Below are 17,850 nucleotides of genomic sequence, written 5' to 3' on the forward strand. Positions count from 1 at the left end.
AAGTGTTATATTGCCACTGGAACCTCAAGTAACCCTAAACCCTTCACACCAGAAGAGAAAAAAAAACCCTAAGGGCCTAAACCTTTGTAATGTTTTTAATACCCTAATGTTATATGAACCATGAACTTATTTATTAGTACTTTATCAAAAAAGAACTTATTTATTAGAATATAAATAATAATAAATTAGAAAAAAAAAGGTATATATTCCGTAAGAAGTCTTCCTATTATGCCTTTACTTTTTAGTCACTCTTCCTAAGAGGCTAAAACTAAAACTGATATTATCAATAACCAATAATATATAATGAAAAACCCAAAACACAGAGAGAGAGAGAGAGAGAGAGAGAGAGAAAGAAAGGGTTTTTGTTGCAAAAGAGGAGGGCTTAGATGAGATGTGTTTTTGGAACAGGAACATCTTTCGCCGAACTGAAGCTTAAGAAGAAGACGAGAAGGATTCTGTTCGATCTGAGTCTCTGAGGGGTTGTTTGGGTTTTGTGATTTTTGGGGTTAGGTAAGATACTATGAGTAGCGGCGGAGTTAGCAGTAATGGGAAGGGTAATAATGGGGCACCGTCGATCCCGGCGACGTCGAGGAAGATGGTTCAGAGTTTGAAGGAGATTGTCAACTATCCTGAGCATGAGATCTACGCCATGCTTAAAGAATGTAACATGGACCCTAACGAAGCTGTTCAGAGGCTACTTACTCAAGGTTCTATGTAAAACCCTTTTCATGTATTATTTTGCTCGTTATATCTTCATATTTTCTATTAGAAATCTCAAGACTTAGATGTTGTTTCTCTGATATTGGTGCAAGAAAGACGTGTTCTTTCTGTTATTTCTTCCTCGCATCTCTTCTGCAGAAAGATTATCTTTTCTGTTGTTCTAACGTTCAAAAATTGGATTTCTTTTTGTCTTTTCTGGTCACTTGGCCTATTATTCTTGTACTTTTTGGATGCTTTACTTGGTAGTCGTCGTCGGTATGCTTAATTTATGTACTGGGCTTTGGGCTTTGGTTAATTTGGTGTAAAACGAACTAGTTTTGCCTTCATTATTCCCCAAACATGAAGTACGAACGGTTAACTTGTAACACCAGAGAAAAAAATTGCAACTTTTGCTTGTATTATTTGAACTGTGTGCCCTAGTTTTCCTTTTTCTTCGTTTTTTTTTTTTCTAATTTTTTTTTTTAAACTTTATCGTCACCATCCATAATGCAAAATGAGGTGGATAGCGTGCAGATTAGTATTTATTTTTATTTAGGTACGGTGATGGTGACAGTGATGCCGACGACGAGTAATCTAGATAGAAATATTTCTGTATGTTAAGTTTATGGATTATCCAGTGTGACTAATACTTTTCAATGAAGCCCTCCTTTTCTACAGAGTTCTTTTGTAAATAAGTTTTAGTTTCAGTTGCTACAGTTTTTGCTTCCCCTCTTTCTCTTTTAGTTCTTTGGCTTCTGAAATTTGCTTTTTGTAGTGTTTTCAATTTTAACGGTTTGCCCTGTTTGCCATAAACTTTGATGAAAATACTTTGGAGTATTACCGAGTGGAAGGAAGTCTTTCAGGAGATTTTTGTAGAACGCTTTTCTTCTTATAATTCCACAAATGGATGAAAAGGAGAATTGAGTATAGTGGTAACTCTAAAATTCATAAGCATCAAGAAGATTTATTGTCCAATCAGTGTCCTACAGTATGTAATTTCTTAATTACTTTGAAAATGGCTAGTTGAGTGGCTGTCATATGTTTTTTTATATTTTTATTACTTTCTACAAATACTTGGATTTCCTTTAGAATGCTAGTGACTATATTATTCGTTTAGAATTCTAGTGACCATATTATTTTGTTCAAATCTAAAGGAGCTAGTGCCTAAAGTTGGTATCCTTCCATTTACATGTGCATTCATGCTTCAAATCAATTTTTGTACTTCTCTTTCATGGGCCTTAATTCTGTTTAATATAATGCTGTTTTAATGTATTTTGTGCTGGTATTTTTATTAAAAGAAACTAATGCATTACTTATGCATATATTATTGGACTGTGTCTGTAAGCATGGTTCGAAAACTCGGGTTTTGGTCTCTTTTCGGCCTGACCAAAATTTTGCCAAAAATTTGCATTTTTTGCCTTGTGAGTTCTGGTGGCCATTTCGGAGGCAGACGGCCAAAATGACTGGAATCTCGGCGAAACACTGAAATTTCGTCCGAAATTGTGCCGATTCTGTAATTCACCTCCTGTTTTGTCTCAGCCTTGTCGAAATCAGCGAAAATAGCAAAATTTCGCCATAATTTCAGAGAGTTTTTGAGCCATGTCTGTAAGTGGTCCTTGGTTGTAGTAGAGAAAGGAATGGAGTGGTTATGCTGGTGTACTTTTCCTTTTATTATTTTTTGTTGGCCTTGAAAGGCATGAAGCATGTGCTTTTATTTACTTGTTGATCTGTTGGGATCTTCATTGTCATGTGGATTCTGGATAATATTTAAGTTTTTGTCGAAAGAAAGAGAAGGCGTTTTGTTTTTTTGGGGGGGGGGAGGCGCTTGTAGAACATTCAGTACTTGGGCTGATCCTGCTGGAGTTTATTTGTCTTCTTCTCGTTTTCTTTCCCCATATTACTAATAGCCAGAAGTCAGGCTTTGCTATTTCTCTCTCTCTGTGCTGCATCATCATTTCAAGTTTCAATTATTTATTTGATGACTTAATGGTGATAATTTGTGAACCAAAAAGGATTTTCTGTCATAAGGAAATTTTTTGTATGGTGACAATATATTTGAATTGCTTTCTCTGTGTCAAACTCTTTCACTTCATCTGCCTAGTGTCAATAAATTAATCCACTGGGGCCTCAAACTCAATTGCAGGACAACTGAGGCTTCAACACTGCCAATGCTTCCATGTTATTTTAACTTATTTCTAATTTATTGGTTCTCCTCTGTGTAGATACTTTTCACGAGGTGAAGAGCAAACGAGAAAAGAAAAAAGAGGTGCGTTCTTATGAAAAATTTGGACCTCCATAGTTTGTACCGTATGTTCCTGTAGCTGGTTATTATCTTATTTTAACCTATTTGTTCCAATTCCAAGTGTCAAGTCCTTGGAGGAATCTCACATTAAACTTGTTTTTGTTTTCTATTAAAAGAATATTATTGTTTCTATGTTTCTGGTTATTCAAGAACTTGAGCCGTATTTATATATTGTGGGTGATTGAATCATTATTGGAGTTGGAATGCAGACAATATTAATTGGGGTTAAGGTTACTCCAACAAATTCTTATCATATTTCCTCTTGTTTCATTAGAACAAAGATACTACAGAGTCCAGGTCTCGAGGTGTCAGCAGTGCCTTAAATCGTGGAAGTAGAAGTGTTGCAGACCGTAATGTTGGACGTGGAGGTTCATCACAGTTCAGCTCTACTGGTATGCATTTGTTATCGAAACAGCTCTGGTCCATACTACAGTAGGGACTAAGTATAATCTTGGTTGTACACATTCTTACTTCACCAACCCTTATCTTGCTCTTTGTGTCAGAATATGGGGTTTTGCATGGTAAACCTGTGTACAAGAAAGAGAATGGGGCTAGTGCTATCTCAAGTTCTATGCCCTCTGGACCTGGTATTGCAGGAAATAATATCACTCGACACCCTATGCCTGTCAGGTCAGTCCTGTTACAACTTCAATCAGCAGATCTCTCGTGTGCTTTTGGTAAACATTTTAGAGTAAAATGCAGTTCAATTGGAGTAGTGCTTCTCATGGCAGAGGTTGGTTGATATTTTTTATGCCTAATTTTGTGTGTTCTCACGGAATGCTATTTTCCCCCTGTTCTCCCCTCCAACTTGACTATGAACCGATAAACTAATATATATGTCATATGTGTGAATTGATGTAGATAAGTCACTTAGTGGGCTTATTATATTGCAAATAAGCCTTGGGTTGGGTTATGTATGTGTTGGGCCTTTGATCCCATGAGTTTTTTTATAAAAAAGAGAAAAAAAAAAGAAAAAAAAAATAATGGGAAAATATGGGTAGAAAGTAGATAAACAGGATTTAATTTATTAGTTTAGTTAGAGTCTTGTTTTGAGTTTATTTCCTTTGTTATTTCAGTTTTAGTCAGTTTAGGTTTCCCTATTAGTGAATGACTAATTAGTTACCTACTCCATGTTGGAGTTTTAGTCCTAGTTCTATGTAGAGTGCAACTCCTATTAGGTATTGTCTAAGTCCTACTTGGAGACTAGCTCCTAGTTAGGTTATGATTGCTATTCAGCTCTCTATATATAAAGGAGCATATGTGCTCTCAATTTTTAGATTTGAATAATGAATGATTGCAGTCAATTGCTTAACTAGCCAGGATAGCTGTGGGTGAGAAGCTTGGGCTGAGATAGCCACTCTTCTCCCACATTCCCCTTGTCATTCCTTTACTTTTCTGCAAATTATTTACTGTTCTTAATTGTTTAGTGTAAGAAGAATTCAGATCTGTCCAAGTCTTCAAAGCCAAAATCGATAGCCAAGAATTCCCCATTCTTGAAGTCTGCGATCTCTCTCTTCTCCTCTATTATTAATCTGATCAAGGAGCTATTGTTAAGGGTTGTTAGAAGCCATTGTAGGACTACCCAGTCCTCCTCATGAAGTTGTCGAGATAGTTGATGTTTTACAGAATTCTATCAACTTCTCTCTCCTAGGTCTGAAAATCAAGAAAGTATATAACTCCACAACCATCCGTCGGAAGACTATCAACTTTGGGGGCTTTTGTACCCTCCCTGGGCCCTACAATCGACCAAATTTGCAGCTCAATTGGAGCCCTATAGACCTGACCGCACCTCCTTCTATTTAGCCATATTGCAGGTCTTTTTTTCTCCTATCGGGTTGGGTTTTGGGCTGGTTTTGCTCTTGCATTGCTATTGTATCCTTGGGGGTTTATTTGATGGTCTTTTTCCCTTGTTTACTAGTCCTATTTGTCTTGTTTGGGGTTATAAATTGCTGGGATAGTTTATTTGTAGTCTACTCCAGCATTACAAATGCCTTTGTATTTCTGATGTCATTCTTTTGTTGGTCCTTTACCTTTTATTTTGGTTAAGTAGGGATTGGTACCGTGGTCAACTATGTGATACTAGTGATTTTTCTCCTCTGGATCCTTGATCTTGTTTGGGAGCAGTTACTTCTTTGTCCCCGCTTCTATAAAGTTGGGTGTGATCTATCAAAGTGGAGACCATAGTTCTTTGTTCCTCTCCCAAAATTTATGGATGCCTATTGAGCTGACTCTTATGAAGTATGAAATCCTGGATATTCCTGATGGTATTGCAAGCAACTTTCAACGGAAAATTTCGTATGCTAGCTCAAATGAGTAGTAGAGAAAAGTTAGTTCATCCCACTTGTGTCGTGTTTTAAGCCTGCAATGCATCCTTGCTCCATCTACCATTCTTGACAATCCATTTCTGGTATGCCCGCAGCTTCGTCTACAATTACTAACAATCCATCCTATCTTTCTTTATTGGGTCCCTTGGACTTTCAATCATTTTTTGATTTGTATTAGGAATTATTCCCTGGGCTTTCAATGGGACTATGCCTTTGGATTGAGATCCAACCTTGGGGTTAGTTCGTTTCTTGGTTAGTTGATCTCTTGCATAGATCCTTCCATTTACTGCCCCTCTTTTGCTTGATGAAAGACATCCTGGCAAAGGCCATGTAGAATTACAGTCATTGACTAATGTTATAAGATGATGCGGTCATACTAATGTAGTGTATAAAACAATTAAATAATATATTTTAGTTTTTAACAATCTGGATTTAACTTCATAAATTGTAAGCAAATAATAAAATAATTACTTAATGGGAATGATCAATATTTATACTTCCACAAGTTCGTGTTTATAAGGGGATGCTCCATTATCATTATGTGATTCAGTACTAGGCACTGCTGGTTTTTCTGCATGCACATTTGTGCGGGCAAACTCTTGCATGATTCAGTTGTGCTTTTCAGTTTTCACTTGGAATTATTTTAAAGCTGAGGGTCCTGTGCTTTATATCCATATTCCACGTCTTTGGCTCTCAATAACTATTGACTAGGGCTTATGAGTGTTCAATTATCATTAACCTGTGTTGCAAATTGCACCTGGTATTATTTCTCCATATTCTGTGAAGAAGCCTTCTTTTGTCCTGAGGGGTTTGTTACTAGGTTGGCCACATCAAAAATTAATTCTCATTTGATTTGATAATTGTGGTCAAAATCAGCGACGTCATGATCTCTTTATTGGTTCTTTAGAATTAATCTCTAGAAGAATAGGTCAATTTCTCACTGTGAGAGTAAATTTTCTTTTGTGCCAAGAAATCTGGAGTGGGAAATTTAAGGCACCGTTTGACAACGTTCCGTTTTTTCCGTTTTCTTGTTCCTAGAAACAGAGAAACAACCTAAAAAACGTTTGATAAAATTGTTCCGTTTCACCCGTTTCTAGAAACATAAATCAAAATTTATGCCTATTTACAATTCTAGAAACGACTTTGACGAAACAAGTCGGCTTGTTTTGTCATTTCGAGAAATGAATTTGAGGGGGAAAAAAAGGCTGTTATGCCCGATAAGTCTTTCAACTATTTATTTAAACCTAAAAAGAACCCTCTATCCTTTTTGGGCATCCGATGATACTATTGGGTTTTTTTAGTGGCATTATGTCTGCAAAAAACATTTCGAGAAACAAGTTTATTTTATTTCCGGAAACGTGAAAAACCGTTTCTGCTATTTCTAGATACAGAAACACCAGAAACGTTATCAAACGGTGCCAGTGTATTCACTTAGTATAATGAGGCATCAATTGACTGCTTGCTAAAATCAAGTTGGCTATTCTGTTGATGAACCATGGTTGCCAATGCTGCTGAACTGTGTGGTGCAACCTAGGGTTTCAAAATCTTGATTTAGGTCACTATGGGCCCACCAAAGTGAATAAAAACTCAAATAATAGTGGCAATTCTGTAATTTCTGGAACAAGTTAGGACCCTTTTGGAAGAGAAACATAATTTGGGACACAATAAGTTATAATAAATTTAAAGAGGGGGGACAAATCAGGGATTTTGGAAAAGATTGGGTTACAACAGAAAAACAATTCAGAAAAGGGGTTTTTTCGCGAATTAGAAAGAAACTGTCCTTAGTTGGAAATAAAGATATTTTCTACCTCCTGAGTCCTGACTGTGAAAAGTGGGAAGCCAGCCCGGTTGCAGGTGAGAAATCTCACTCAATTTCACTCCAGTCAAGCTAGGGATTTAGAAGGAGATTCCAAACTCTTATACCTCTTAGTAGTGGTCAACAACAGAGCCAAAGACCAACGTGATTAAACAAGATTATTTTCTGCTAACTGATTCTGGCAGATGAACAGAGCCATATTTGAGTGTTGATTTGAACTCACAAACCAGATAGTATTTGTCTCAGATTCGACAGTCTAAGTTGCCTAAGAGTTTATGAATACAAGGAAGATCGATCCAAACTTTGGGGGTGCTGTAAGTACAGCTCAGAACAGAATATCGAACTGACAAGAAGAGAGAGGGAAGAAACATCTAGAATAGAGGAAGAACTGAAGGGAATAGAATAGAGAAGAAGAACGCAGGAGAAGATTGTGAAAAGGAACTGAAGGGGATGGGGGCTAGGTAGGCTGAATCCTAGGTTCAGAATTTACACCCCTTTCTAGGATCTCAACTAAACCCTGAAACAAAATTAGGTCAATGATAAGGTCAACGATCACAGACTGTTGGAATAGATAATCCCCAAAATACTGCAATCTTCTAATAGTTGGATTTGAGTCAATGGTCAAAACAGTGAAATTTTGAAACCTGTAACCAGAATTTGGGGGTTTGCTTGTATCAGCAGATCAAGGGTTCAGACCAGTACAGAAGGCTAGCTGATGTACCCCTTGACGTTCCAAGAGGTGAGGGTAAGCTGCTGGCCATGTTCCTTTATGTCTCAAATATTGATTTCAGCAAATAGAGCCCAAAACAGGGCTGCCACCAGGCATGTATGAAGGGAATTTGCGGTGAGTTTGATCTTCAACAATAAAACACTTAAAACAGCAACTTGATTAGGTAATATTCCCACCAATCTCAGATTAAATCAGGTTCCAGCAAGGTTGATAAATAATATATGGAAACTTTAGATGTGGCCTTTGATTTCCAATAAACAGGCCTGGATCAGAATCTCTCTAATCACAAGAGTTTCTCACTCTCTCTCTTCACTGAGTCTTTCAACAGCAAAGAGGGAAAGCCAACTCTTCATTAATCTAAATCATTGGTTGCTTCAAGGCTACAAGCTGTTTATTTAAAAAGAAAGACTCCCTAGCTAAGTAATAGATTTGTCAATAATAAACTTCAAATAAAAAGAACACTTAAAAGGAAACCCTCTTGAAGTTTTTTATTCTATCCAGTCCCAGATGCAGCAGAACCCATCCAATCAACACTTCCTTTCTCTTGAGAGGGCTCTAAAAGAGCGTCTATGCTTCTCTTTCAGCATGCATCTTACCTCTAATTTAGGCCCATTACAAGGAAAACCCACTGGACCAAAGGACCAACACATATATAACCTAACCCAACAAGTCTTGTTTTCACTAAAACAAACGCAATTCTATGTTTTATCTGCATTATCTCTCCGACTTGAAAAAAATCAACCTCGAGTTTTGCAGTGACAAGGGGAAAACATGATGCAGATTTACACCCATGGACCGATCCAAATCCATCTGGGTATCTAGATAGATATGAACCGGATCCATATTTGAGTTTTTGGTCTAGTAGGATTTTAGAAATTTATTTTATTTAGGAGAAATATTTTTACCATAGCTGTCATGGCGTTGCCAAGGCGGTGATTTGGTGTCCTGGCTGAAAATGAAGTTCATGGCAGTGCTACGATTTATGTGACTCACAAATGGCGGTCGCCATTGGCTGATAGGCGTCGCTATGGCACTGCCATGGACGCCAGGTACACTTGATTCACTAGGCGGTCGATTTTTTATAAAATGCAGGGTGATTTTGATAGGGCTATGTTGATTTTTTATGATTCGATGTTGCTTAATTTTGGTTTTATATGTTATAGGGTATATATTGTAGGCTTGTAGCATGCTAAATAACTTTAGAAAATAGAAAAAATAAAAAAATAGCATACTAAATAACTTTAGAAAATAGGGAAAATAAAAAATGACATATGGGCGATTTGACCGCCATGGCAACGCCATAGCGGGCGATTCATCGCCAAATCGATTAGCCACCCCTCCACCGCCTTGGATCGATTTGACGCCGTGACAACTATGATTTTTGCTTTATTTTATTCTGCTTATTCTAGGAAGTTGAATACGTAGGAGTTAGGAGTAGAGTTGGTTTGTTAGGGTAGTTTCGTATTTTAGTTAATTTCCTTTTTTTACATCTTTAGTTTCCTCTAGAATGGTTGTAACCAATGGACAAACTAAAGAATAGTAAAGATGAATTGAGTTGAGTGTTTGTGCCCCGCTACGGGCATTTGTGCGATTCTTCTTCCCCCCTTCTTTGTGTGATTCCTCTCTCCCCTACAACTTTGAGACAACTTAAGGATTGTTTATCTTACCCTACGGGGCCCTCCAGTTGGTGTAAGCGCTGAATGATTCTATCATTCCCCATCACTTCAGTTTCTCTTTCTCCTTCCCACTCTATTTCTGTCTCTGTTGCAAAATCCCTTTCCGACGGCTTTGATTAAGCCCTCTACCAAAAAAAAAAAAAAGTCGAAGAAGAAGAAGAGAAGACAGTGAGACAAAGAACCAACACATACCTGGTTTTGTTTCTGGTTCTTTGCCTTTCAGTTGTGAGTCGAGTTCCCAGTAGCCATCTCCTTTGAATTCAGAAGGCTATCTTCCTTCGTCGTATCTCATCATGCTCGAGAACCTCTCCCCCTTCGTCGCATAGCTCTTCTCCCTTGCAGCAACTTCATTGGTGCTTCTTTTCTCTCTGGAGTACAATACTTCAATCAGGAGAGTACATCCCACAATTCTCTTCTTTTTCTATAAAATTTTATTTTATTCCTAAACTGCCCCTCCCTTTCCATTTTATTCCCCTTTGTCCTATTTTATAACTTGTTTCCAAGTTTACCCCTCCCCCCTTTATACGGTACACTCTTGTTTCAAGTTGAATTTTCAATATTTCCATTTTGCCCTTCACTTAGATAATTCCAAGTATTTACCATTCTGCCACCCATAAAAAATTGAACATCCATATTTACAATTCTGCCGCCCGTTTGCCTATTGGAGTTAGTGTCTATTTGTATGTGTCCATAGCTATTCTAAACACCCACTTGACCGATGTGTCTAACTCTCTTGTTGGAGATCCATCAACAAATGCAATTGATACGAAAGAAACTCGATGAAATTAAACGACACACAGGGATTTCAAGGACCAAGCATTAGTCACATCAGATTGTATGCACTTTACCTTCAACTACTTGATCTCAGCTATTGAGCAACAAGTGGACAAACCAGAAGATGAATCGCTAATGATGGAGGCAGAGATGATGCCGATGGTCGTTGAAGATCAATTTGTGGAAGAAAAAATTGGTGGATCTCTTGAGAGAATTGATTGCTTTTATTTTTCCAATTCACTACATCAACAAAGAACTTTTCGTTGTGGATTTCATACTATTTGATCGTGGTATACTCGATGCCTTCATACAAGCAAGGATGGATGTCAATCGATTGGTATTGATTCTTCCATTCTACAAAACTTGTGGCTGAGCTTTTCTCAACAACAGGGGAATTGATGTAGATATACACCCATGGAGTGATCCAAACCCATTTGGGTATCCAAACAGAGATGAACCAGATCAATATTTGAGTTTTGGGTCTAGTAGGATTTTAGAAGTTTATTTTATTTAGGAGAATAATATCTTTATTTTATTTTATTCTATTTATTTTAGGGAGTTGAGTACTTAGGAGTTAGGAGTAGAGTTGGTTTGCTTTGTTAGGGTAGTTTCCTATTCTAGTTGATTTTTTTTTTCGTCTTTTTTTTTTTTTTTACTATAGAATGGTTGTAACTGATGGACAAATCAGAGAATAGTAAAGATGAATTGAGTCGAGTGTTCGTGAAGCCTGCAGGCGTGTGTGCAATTCCTCTTCCCCCTTCTTTGCACGATTCCTCTCTCTTCCCTGTTATGCAGTTGGGCGTGGGATGATTTGGGAATAATAGTAAATTGATCTATTTCCTTTAATTGTTAGTGTAGGGTGTGGTCAAGTTAGTAGGAAGATTGAATTGTTATTTCAGTTGCGAATTTAGGGTAGTTTCCATTTTTAATTAGCTTCCAATGTTATGCTTTTATTTTTCTTTATATAGCCATGTGATGGAGAAGAATTCAGATTTGAAGAGTTGAAAGTTGATTAAGGTTTTTTTTTGGGCTTGAACCATGACTGCCGACCCCTCTTCCTCCCTCCCTGAAATTTTCTGTCACTTCTCTTCCATTCTCCTATTTCCTCTTTATTTCTTCTTCTTCTTCATCTTTATTACTTTCTGGTTTTTCCCTTACCCTGTTCTGGGCGACAGTTGCAGCCCTTGTTTAGAGGATCGATCTCCCTAGATATCCCTCAGATGAGCCTGAGATTTAGGGCGTGAGAACCTCTCTCCTAGGTGACCTGAACCCTAGAATCTTAGCCTCAACAGGTCTTTCTACTGAGAGAATCAAACCCAGGTTCAGACCTGATTCTATAACTTTGCGCCCGATGCAGTTGCAGGCTTCACTACAGGTCTGATTTGGAGTTGTTGAGGCTTGCCGAAGCTGGATTTGCTATCATCCTGCTACTGTGATTCATCACCTGAAACCTCAGGTCGGAACCAGCCCTGGAGGTCGAGGCTTGTTGTCCAAAGTGTGTCTTGGTCTGCCGCCTAGTTCTGGAATTCTATCGGGAAGAAGATGCAGGTTATTCTATTGCTTTAGAGACCTGAATTTGTGGTTATTACAAGAAAACCCACCTGTCCTGAAAATTGTGTTCTATTATTCCTTCCCTTACTTTAGCAATTACAGATTACCTCTCTTCTAATTTTCTATTTCAGTTTGACCCTAGTATCTATTTCCATCTCTTTTAGTGCTTGGGTTGTTTTTGAAATTATAAGATTGCCACTCAACCATTAAATTGAGATATTTTGACATTCTTGTGGGCCCTAAGCAATCCGATTTCAGTCTTTGGAACCAGATCCGCATCACCCTGTAAGTCTAAGACATGTCATGGATTGTTTCCCTTTCCCTTTCCCTATGGCCCCTCCATCAACACAACATGTGATTAGAAGCTTTGACCCTTAAGAAACAAAACTCTGGTGGTGTAGGAATGATAGGAATAAAGTCTTGAACCCTGGTATTTTTTTCCTTCAAAGTAGTGAGGACCTCATGGTTTAAAGTATCTCCGATACCGATATGATACACTCCGATATGTATCTTAAATTTAGCCGACCGATACCGATATTTTTATCCTTGATCTTTAGCATATCTTAGTGTATCTCCAATACGATATGATACCCTCCGATACGTATTTTAAATTTAGCCCACCAATACGACGACCAATACCGATACTTTAATCCTTGAGTGAGGTAGTATCACAAACTCAATAAATTCCCCGATGATAAGAGTAGCATTAGGGGTGGTGACAGCTTCACGCGGAGTGTGCTTGAAGTCGTCTTTAATCACGACCTCATTTGGTACATTTTCACATTGAATCATTGATGCCTCTGCAATTGCTATTTCTTTTCACTTTTACAATCTAAATCGAACTTTTTGGGATAATTGGATTCTCCTTTGTTGGCTCATCCAAAGTGATAGGCTCCCCCTCCTTAACTATTTCATTTGTTTCTTCCTTTGATATTGTAAAGTTGAGTTCAGCCTGTGCTTTCACATTGTTGGTGTCAGATTTGCAATACACCACAACTTTTGAACTGAATTTCATAGATGGCTGCTTCTAGCGATCTTCAGCTTTAAAGGACTTTTGGTGGTATTCTTGTTGAAGGGAGAGCTTTCTTTGGATGTGCTTTGGTAGGTACTTGTTCTTCAGCTCATGCTTCATCTCTTCCCAAGTCCTTGGCTCACATTTTCCAACTCTGATTCTCTTCATGGAACTCTAGCTGTTCCAAATAATTTGGTCTTGACTAATTTGATTTTTCTAGCCTCGGTCATGTCGTACAAGTCAACGTAATCATCAGTTGTATTTACTCAATCAAGGAATACCTATGTATCAAGCTTTCTGCCATACTCCCTTCAACTCTAGTTTAACTTTCTGTGAGTCATCATATTGCCTAGGAGAAAACCAGCATTGTTGCTGAAGTTTGTTCTCACATGATACTCCAAAGTAACCAGTGGTGCCTATAGTGTAGGAATTCTCTGTGGTAAGATTCCCTGATATCGGTTGGTGTTTTGTGATGTAACTGATGTGGCTAATGCTCATCTCAATGGTCTCCTGGAGTGGACTGGTGTTGTGATATTGTCTCAAGTCTCAACACATTGCTACAAGGATGCCAATTGATCAGATGTACTTCTCATCATATCAACAAATTTTCGGATATAAATCTGATCATCTCTTGATTCTGTAGGGTTAGAACCTAATGTAGCCATAGTTATGATACCAAATTGGTTGGGGGGGGGGGGGTTAGGTTGGCTGAACCCTAGGTTCAGAATTTACACCTCTTTACAGGATCTCAGAAAATCCTAAAACATAAATTAGGTAAGATATCTGTAGTATAAGGTTGTTAATAAAGGGAGTCCTATTCTTATTAATCCCAGACGAATCTACACTTGAATGCTCAACCCTAGGTTCAAAATTTACACCTTCTTACAGGATCTCAAGAAAACCCTAAAACAGAATTTAGGTCAATGATAAGGTCAAAGTCTACCCTAAAACATAAATTAGGTCAACTAAATGTCAAAGTCAACCTTATCTGATAGAGGTCATATTCTGGCCATTGATCATGTAGTCATGATTCAATCAGGTCCACTGACTTTTGATTGATTTATCATTTTTCGGATCTGATTGGAACAATGGAGAAGTAGGAAGACTTTGGCGATTCATAGTGGGGTATCTAGAATATCTGTGTCCTAGGACAATAAATATGAATAGTGAATCATGAGGTGAGGAGGAACTGTCAAGTGTACTAGTGTAGTGACATAGCAGTCCTCCTAATTGAATACTAGACTGTTAGAATAGGTAATCCAAAATACTGCAATGTTCTAATGGTCGGATTTGAGTCAAACAGTCAGAACTGTGAAAATTCGAAATATGTAACCAGAATTTGGGAGATTTCTTGTATCAGCAGATCAAAGGTTCGGATCAGTACAAAAGGCTGGTCGAAGGACCCTTCTAGGAGGCCCTTTAACACCTCAAGAGATGAGGGTAATCTGCTGGCCAGATTTCCTTATGTCTCAACTATCGATTTCAGCAAATAGAGCCCGGGCATGTGTGAAGGAATTCCTCTGTGCGTTTGATCTTCAACAATACAACACACTGACAGAAACTTGAATAGGTTATATTCCCACCCAATCTAAAAGATTAATGAGGCTCAAGACTAACAGAGCTACTTACTTACGTACTGTGAAACAGAAATTGAAATTAAGTTGGGTTCAATCTCCTACTGCTAGTCTTGTTATCTAAAGTCTTATAGAAGGAAATAAAAAATTACAAAAATATCTCCAAGCAAATAAATAAATCCCTAACCATCCCTATGAAGCCAAAAGCCAGGTTTGAACATGGTTCTTGGTCTTGCTTCCAAAGTTTCATGCCAGTCCAACCAAGTATATGTTACCACATCATTATGAGGTGGATGGATTTTTGGCATGGATTGTATCAATTTGAGTCTTTTGACTGTTATTCTTTTATGTAAACTGTGTAATGAAGCTAATATATTGGCAAGGCAATTGCATTACTGCATTACTACTGCTGTTGTGCAAGAGGATTTGCTGTTTTCTCTTTCATTGTTGATGTGGTTTCATTTACACACTTTGACACGCACAAAAGGGAAAAAATGCATAATTCTTTCATATTTGAAATTCTATCTTTGCTTGGCTGTTGGTGATTGCAGTTGGAATGTTGATTCTGGAAACCCACCAATTAAAGTCCCTCTTTTCTTCATTGTGTTACTTGACACCTTTATGTTGTTATCAGCTTTTCCCTTCTGAACATACAAAATCTTATCAGAAAAGATTTAACTCAATAATTTTATATAATCATGCTTTCCCCCAGGTAAGTTGTCAGTGCACATAAGATGCTCCTGGTTGTGCACTTCTTCTGCTTTGTCCTTGCGGACACTGTCATCAGTGTCATGCACCGCTAGTGCACAATGCAATCTTATGTTATTTTTTGATATGTTATGCAATTTTACATTGAACTTTCCATTTACTGGAGGTTTAAAATGCACATTATTAACACATTCTATTGCTATCTGTTGCAGTGATTCTGTTACTGCTGAAAGCAAACCACATTCTGTGAGCACAGCTGATGGCGTATTATCATCCTCACAACCTTCACCAGGATATCAACCTGCTTGGGTGGGGGTCCCGGGTCAAATTTCAATGGCTGATGTTGTTAGGATGGGTAGGCCTAAGGCTTCATGCACACCCATTGTGTCTAATGAGGCATCATTCCCACCACCTACTGCTGTCCTAACAAATGTATCACAGAACACACTTAAGCATCCCATTGCTTGTGGATCGTTGTCAGCTGAGTCCAACCATAATTTATATTCATCTTTAGACACTGTTTCCAAGGTTCCGGAGACAGACCATGAGCCAGGTATTGCTACAAGCCAGCATAATTCTCATGATGAACGGCCCATGGTTGAGCAGTCCCAGGCTGCCAGTAGGTCTTCTGTCCTTGAACCATCTGCTGTCTCTGAGGTTTATACTGATTCACATGTTGATAGAGCTAATCGCCATTTAACATCCCTATCAGATGAGGTCCAAGTATCAGAGGGAGATGTTACTGTTGAAAATCTTGGCACAGATTGTGCTGGATCTGCTTCTGGATCTAATAGACATACACTGGAGGATAATTCTGGAGGCATGTCTCATTTTGACAATACGTCGTTCCAGAACATGAGTTCCTTGCATCCTCATAGGCATGCTTTTCAGGCTCAAGAAGGTAAGCAATGGGATTCTGAATCTTACACTAGGATTGGTTGCTGCTATTCTTTTCTTCATCCTTTTTAATTTTTTCTCATTAAAGATCTTTAGCATGCATTTCAAGTCAATAGTTTTCTTTCTAGTGATTTTGTAGCAGTTATATTAAACGTTAATACAAAATCTTTCTAAACATTTGGTGGAGTTTGTGAAGTTCTGATGTGGGCATGAAGCTGGTGAAGATCAATTGTTGTTTTCCAAATATTTATTCAAAGTTTTATCAATTTAATTAAATGGTGTAGACAGAAAATTCTGGCAATGGTTTGGCTGGAATAGTTTCTGTGAGGTAGAGATGAACGCTGGAGAATCAACTACCGATATAGAATCCGAATTGAACATAGGAAAGGAATTTCACTTTTGTCGACCTCCTTGGATGAAGGGAAGAGTGTGTGAATGATGGAGAGGTAGGAGTGATTCCAGGTCCATGGACTTCTAGTAGGACACTGAATGTGGATCAGGGGAAAATTGGATCAGTGGAAGGGAGGTGAAAAGTAGAGTCAGTATTTGGGGAACTTGAGAAGGATATCAATGACACGTTAAGTGTCGAGGTGCCCCTACCAGACTAAGGGGAATAAAATGGAAAGCATGGGAAAGAAGAAGAAAAGAAGAATATTTATTTTCCTTTTAGATGGGTACACTATAGAAGAGAAAAAGGGGGGGGGGGGGAGGGTGAGGTAACAGCCAGGAGACTCCCAACTCGTGACCTCCTATTGAGCATGGGCTTATTGCACCATTACCTCGTTAACTGCTTGTAAATATTTATTCTCATCTCTTTGGAAGGATTTTTAAGTTGGGGAAAAGAATACTCCCTGTTGGATTTCAGATATTAGTGGTGAGTTCCTTCTATTATCAGGAGCTGTGAGGTTTCTTGGAGGATCTTGAGAACCCTCTTGGTGTACTCTAGTGATGCAGGTAAGTCACTTAAAGGGCTTATTTTATTGAAAATAAGCCTTGGGTTGAGTTATGTAGATGTTGGGCCTTTGATCCCATGGATTCAATTGAAGTTGTATTGATTTAAAGGAATAAAACAGTACCAAACAGGATCGAAAGCATAGAATAAAATTATAGATTATGAAGAAATTTGGACAACTTTAGGGAAGGGGTAAAACAGTAACTTAATCACAGCAATTAGCTGGTTTAAAGTATCTGCGATACCGATATGATACCCTCCGATACGTACCTTAAATTTAGCCGACCAATATGGCAACCGATACTGACTTTAATCCTTGATCTTTAGCATATCTTAGCGTATCTCTGATACGATACTCTCCGATACTTATCTTAAATTTAGCCGACTGACATGGCGATCGATACAACTATTTTAATCTTTGGCTAGATCACTAATTTCAGATGTAAATTATTCCAATATAATTAGCCTAATTAGTTAATGAGAACAGCTTCAATTTTAGATGTGTAATGAACTAAACAGCAGCTCTAATGGGGGTACGGGGCAGAAATGAAAAAAAAAAGAATTATTTTCAGATCTGACCGTCAGAATTGTTTCGGATTTGAATAAGATCATATTTTGATGAAATGGAAGGTCTGGCCAAAAGTTGGATTCGATGTGATGGCTGAATTGATTAATCCAAATAAACACCTTGTATCCAACCTTTCTAAAAACTAGGGTTCTAGTTGGATAAATTAAGAACATTTCTTTCTTGGTAATAGATGAAGAATGATGACAGAAGAAGAAAGAAAGAAGGGAAGAATTGGGGTAGGGGAATGGCTATCTAGCCTTGGTTTCT

General features: G+C 38.0%; 1 protein-coding gene across 2 annotated transcripts; it reads left to right on the forward strand.

Annotated features, from left to right (window-relative positions):
* Positions 1 to 292: 292 nt before the first annotated feature.
* LOC122065884 (GBF-interacting protein 1-like) lies at positions 293 to 16,150 on the forward strand. Of its 2 annotated transcripts, XM_042629706.1 has the most exons (6): positions 294 to 707; positions 2,922 to 2,965; positions 3,276 to 3,393; positions 3,505 to 3,631; positions 15,379 to 15,785; positions 15,879 to 16,150. In XM_042629706.1, exons 1-6 carry the CDS (start codon positions 521 to 523, stop codon positions 16,133 to 16,135), a joined length of 1,140 nt encoding a protein of 379 aa, XP_042485640.1. In that variant the 5' UTR covers positions 294 to 520; the 3' UTR covers positions 16,136 to 16,150. The 2 variants fall into 2 exon arrangements, with proteins under 2 accessions (XP_042485639.1, XP_042485640.1); XM_042629705.1 differs by having other exon boundaries at positions 293 to 707; positions 15,379 to 16,150.
* Positions 16,151 to 17,850: the final 1,700 nt, after the last annotated feature.

This window comes from Macadamia integrifolia, unplaced genomic scaffold (genome assembly GCF_013358625.1).
Source record: "Macadamia integrifolia cultivar HAES 741 unplaced genomic scaffold, SCU_Mint_v3 scaffold2137, whole genome shotgun sequence".
NCBI classification, from domain to species: domain Eukaryota; kingdom Viridiplantae; phylum Streptophyta; class Magnoliopsida; order Proteales; family Proteaceae; genus Macadamia; species Macadamia integrifolia.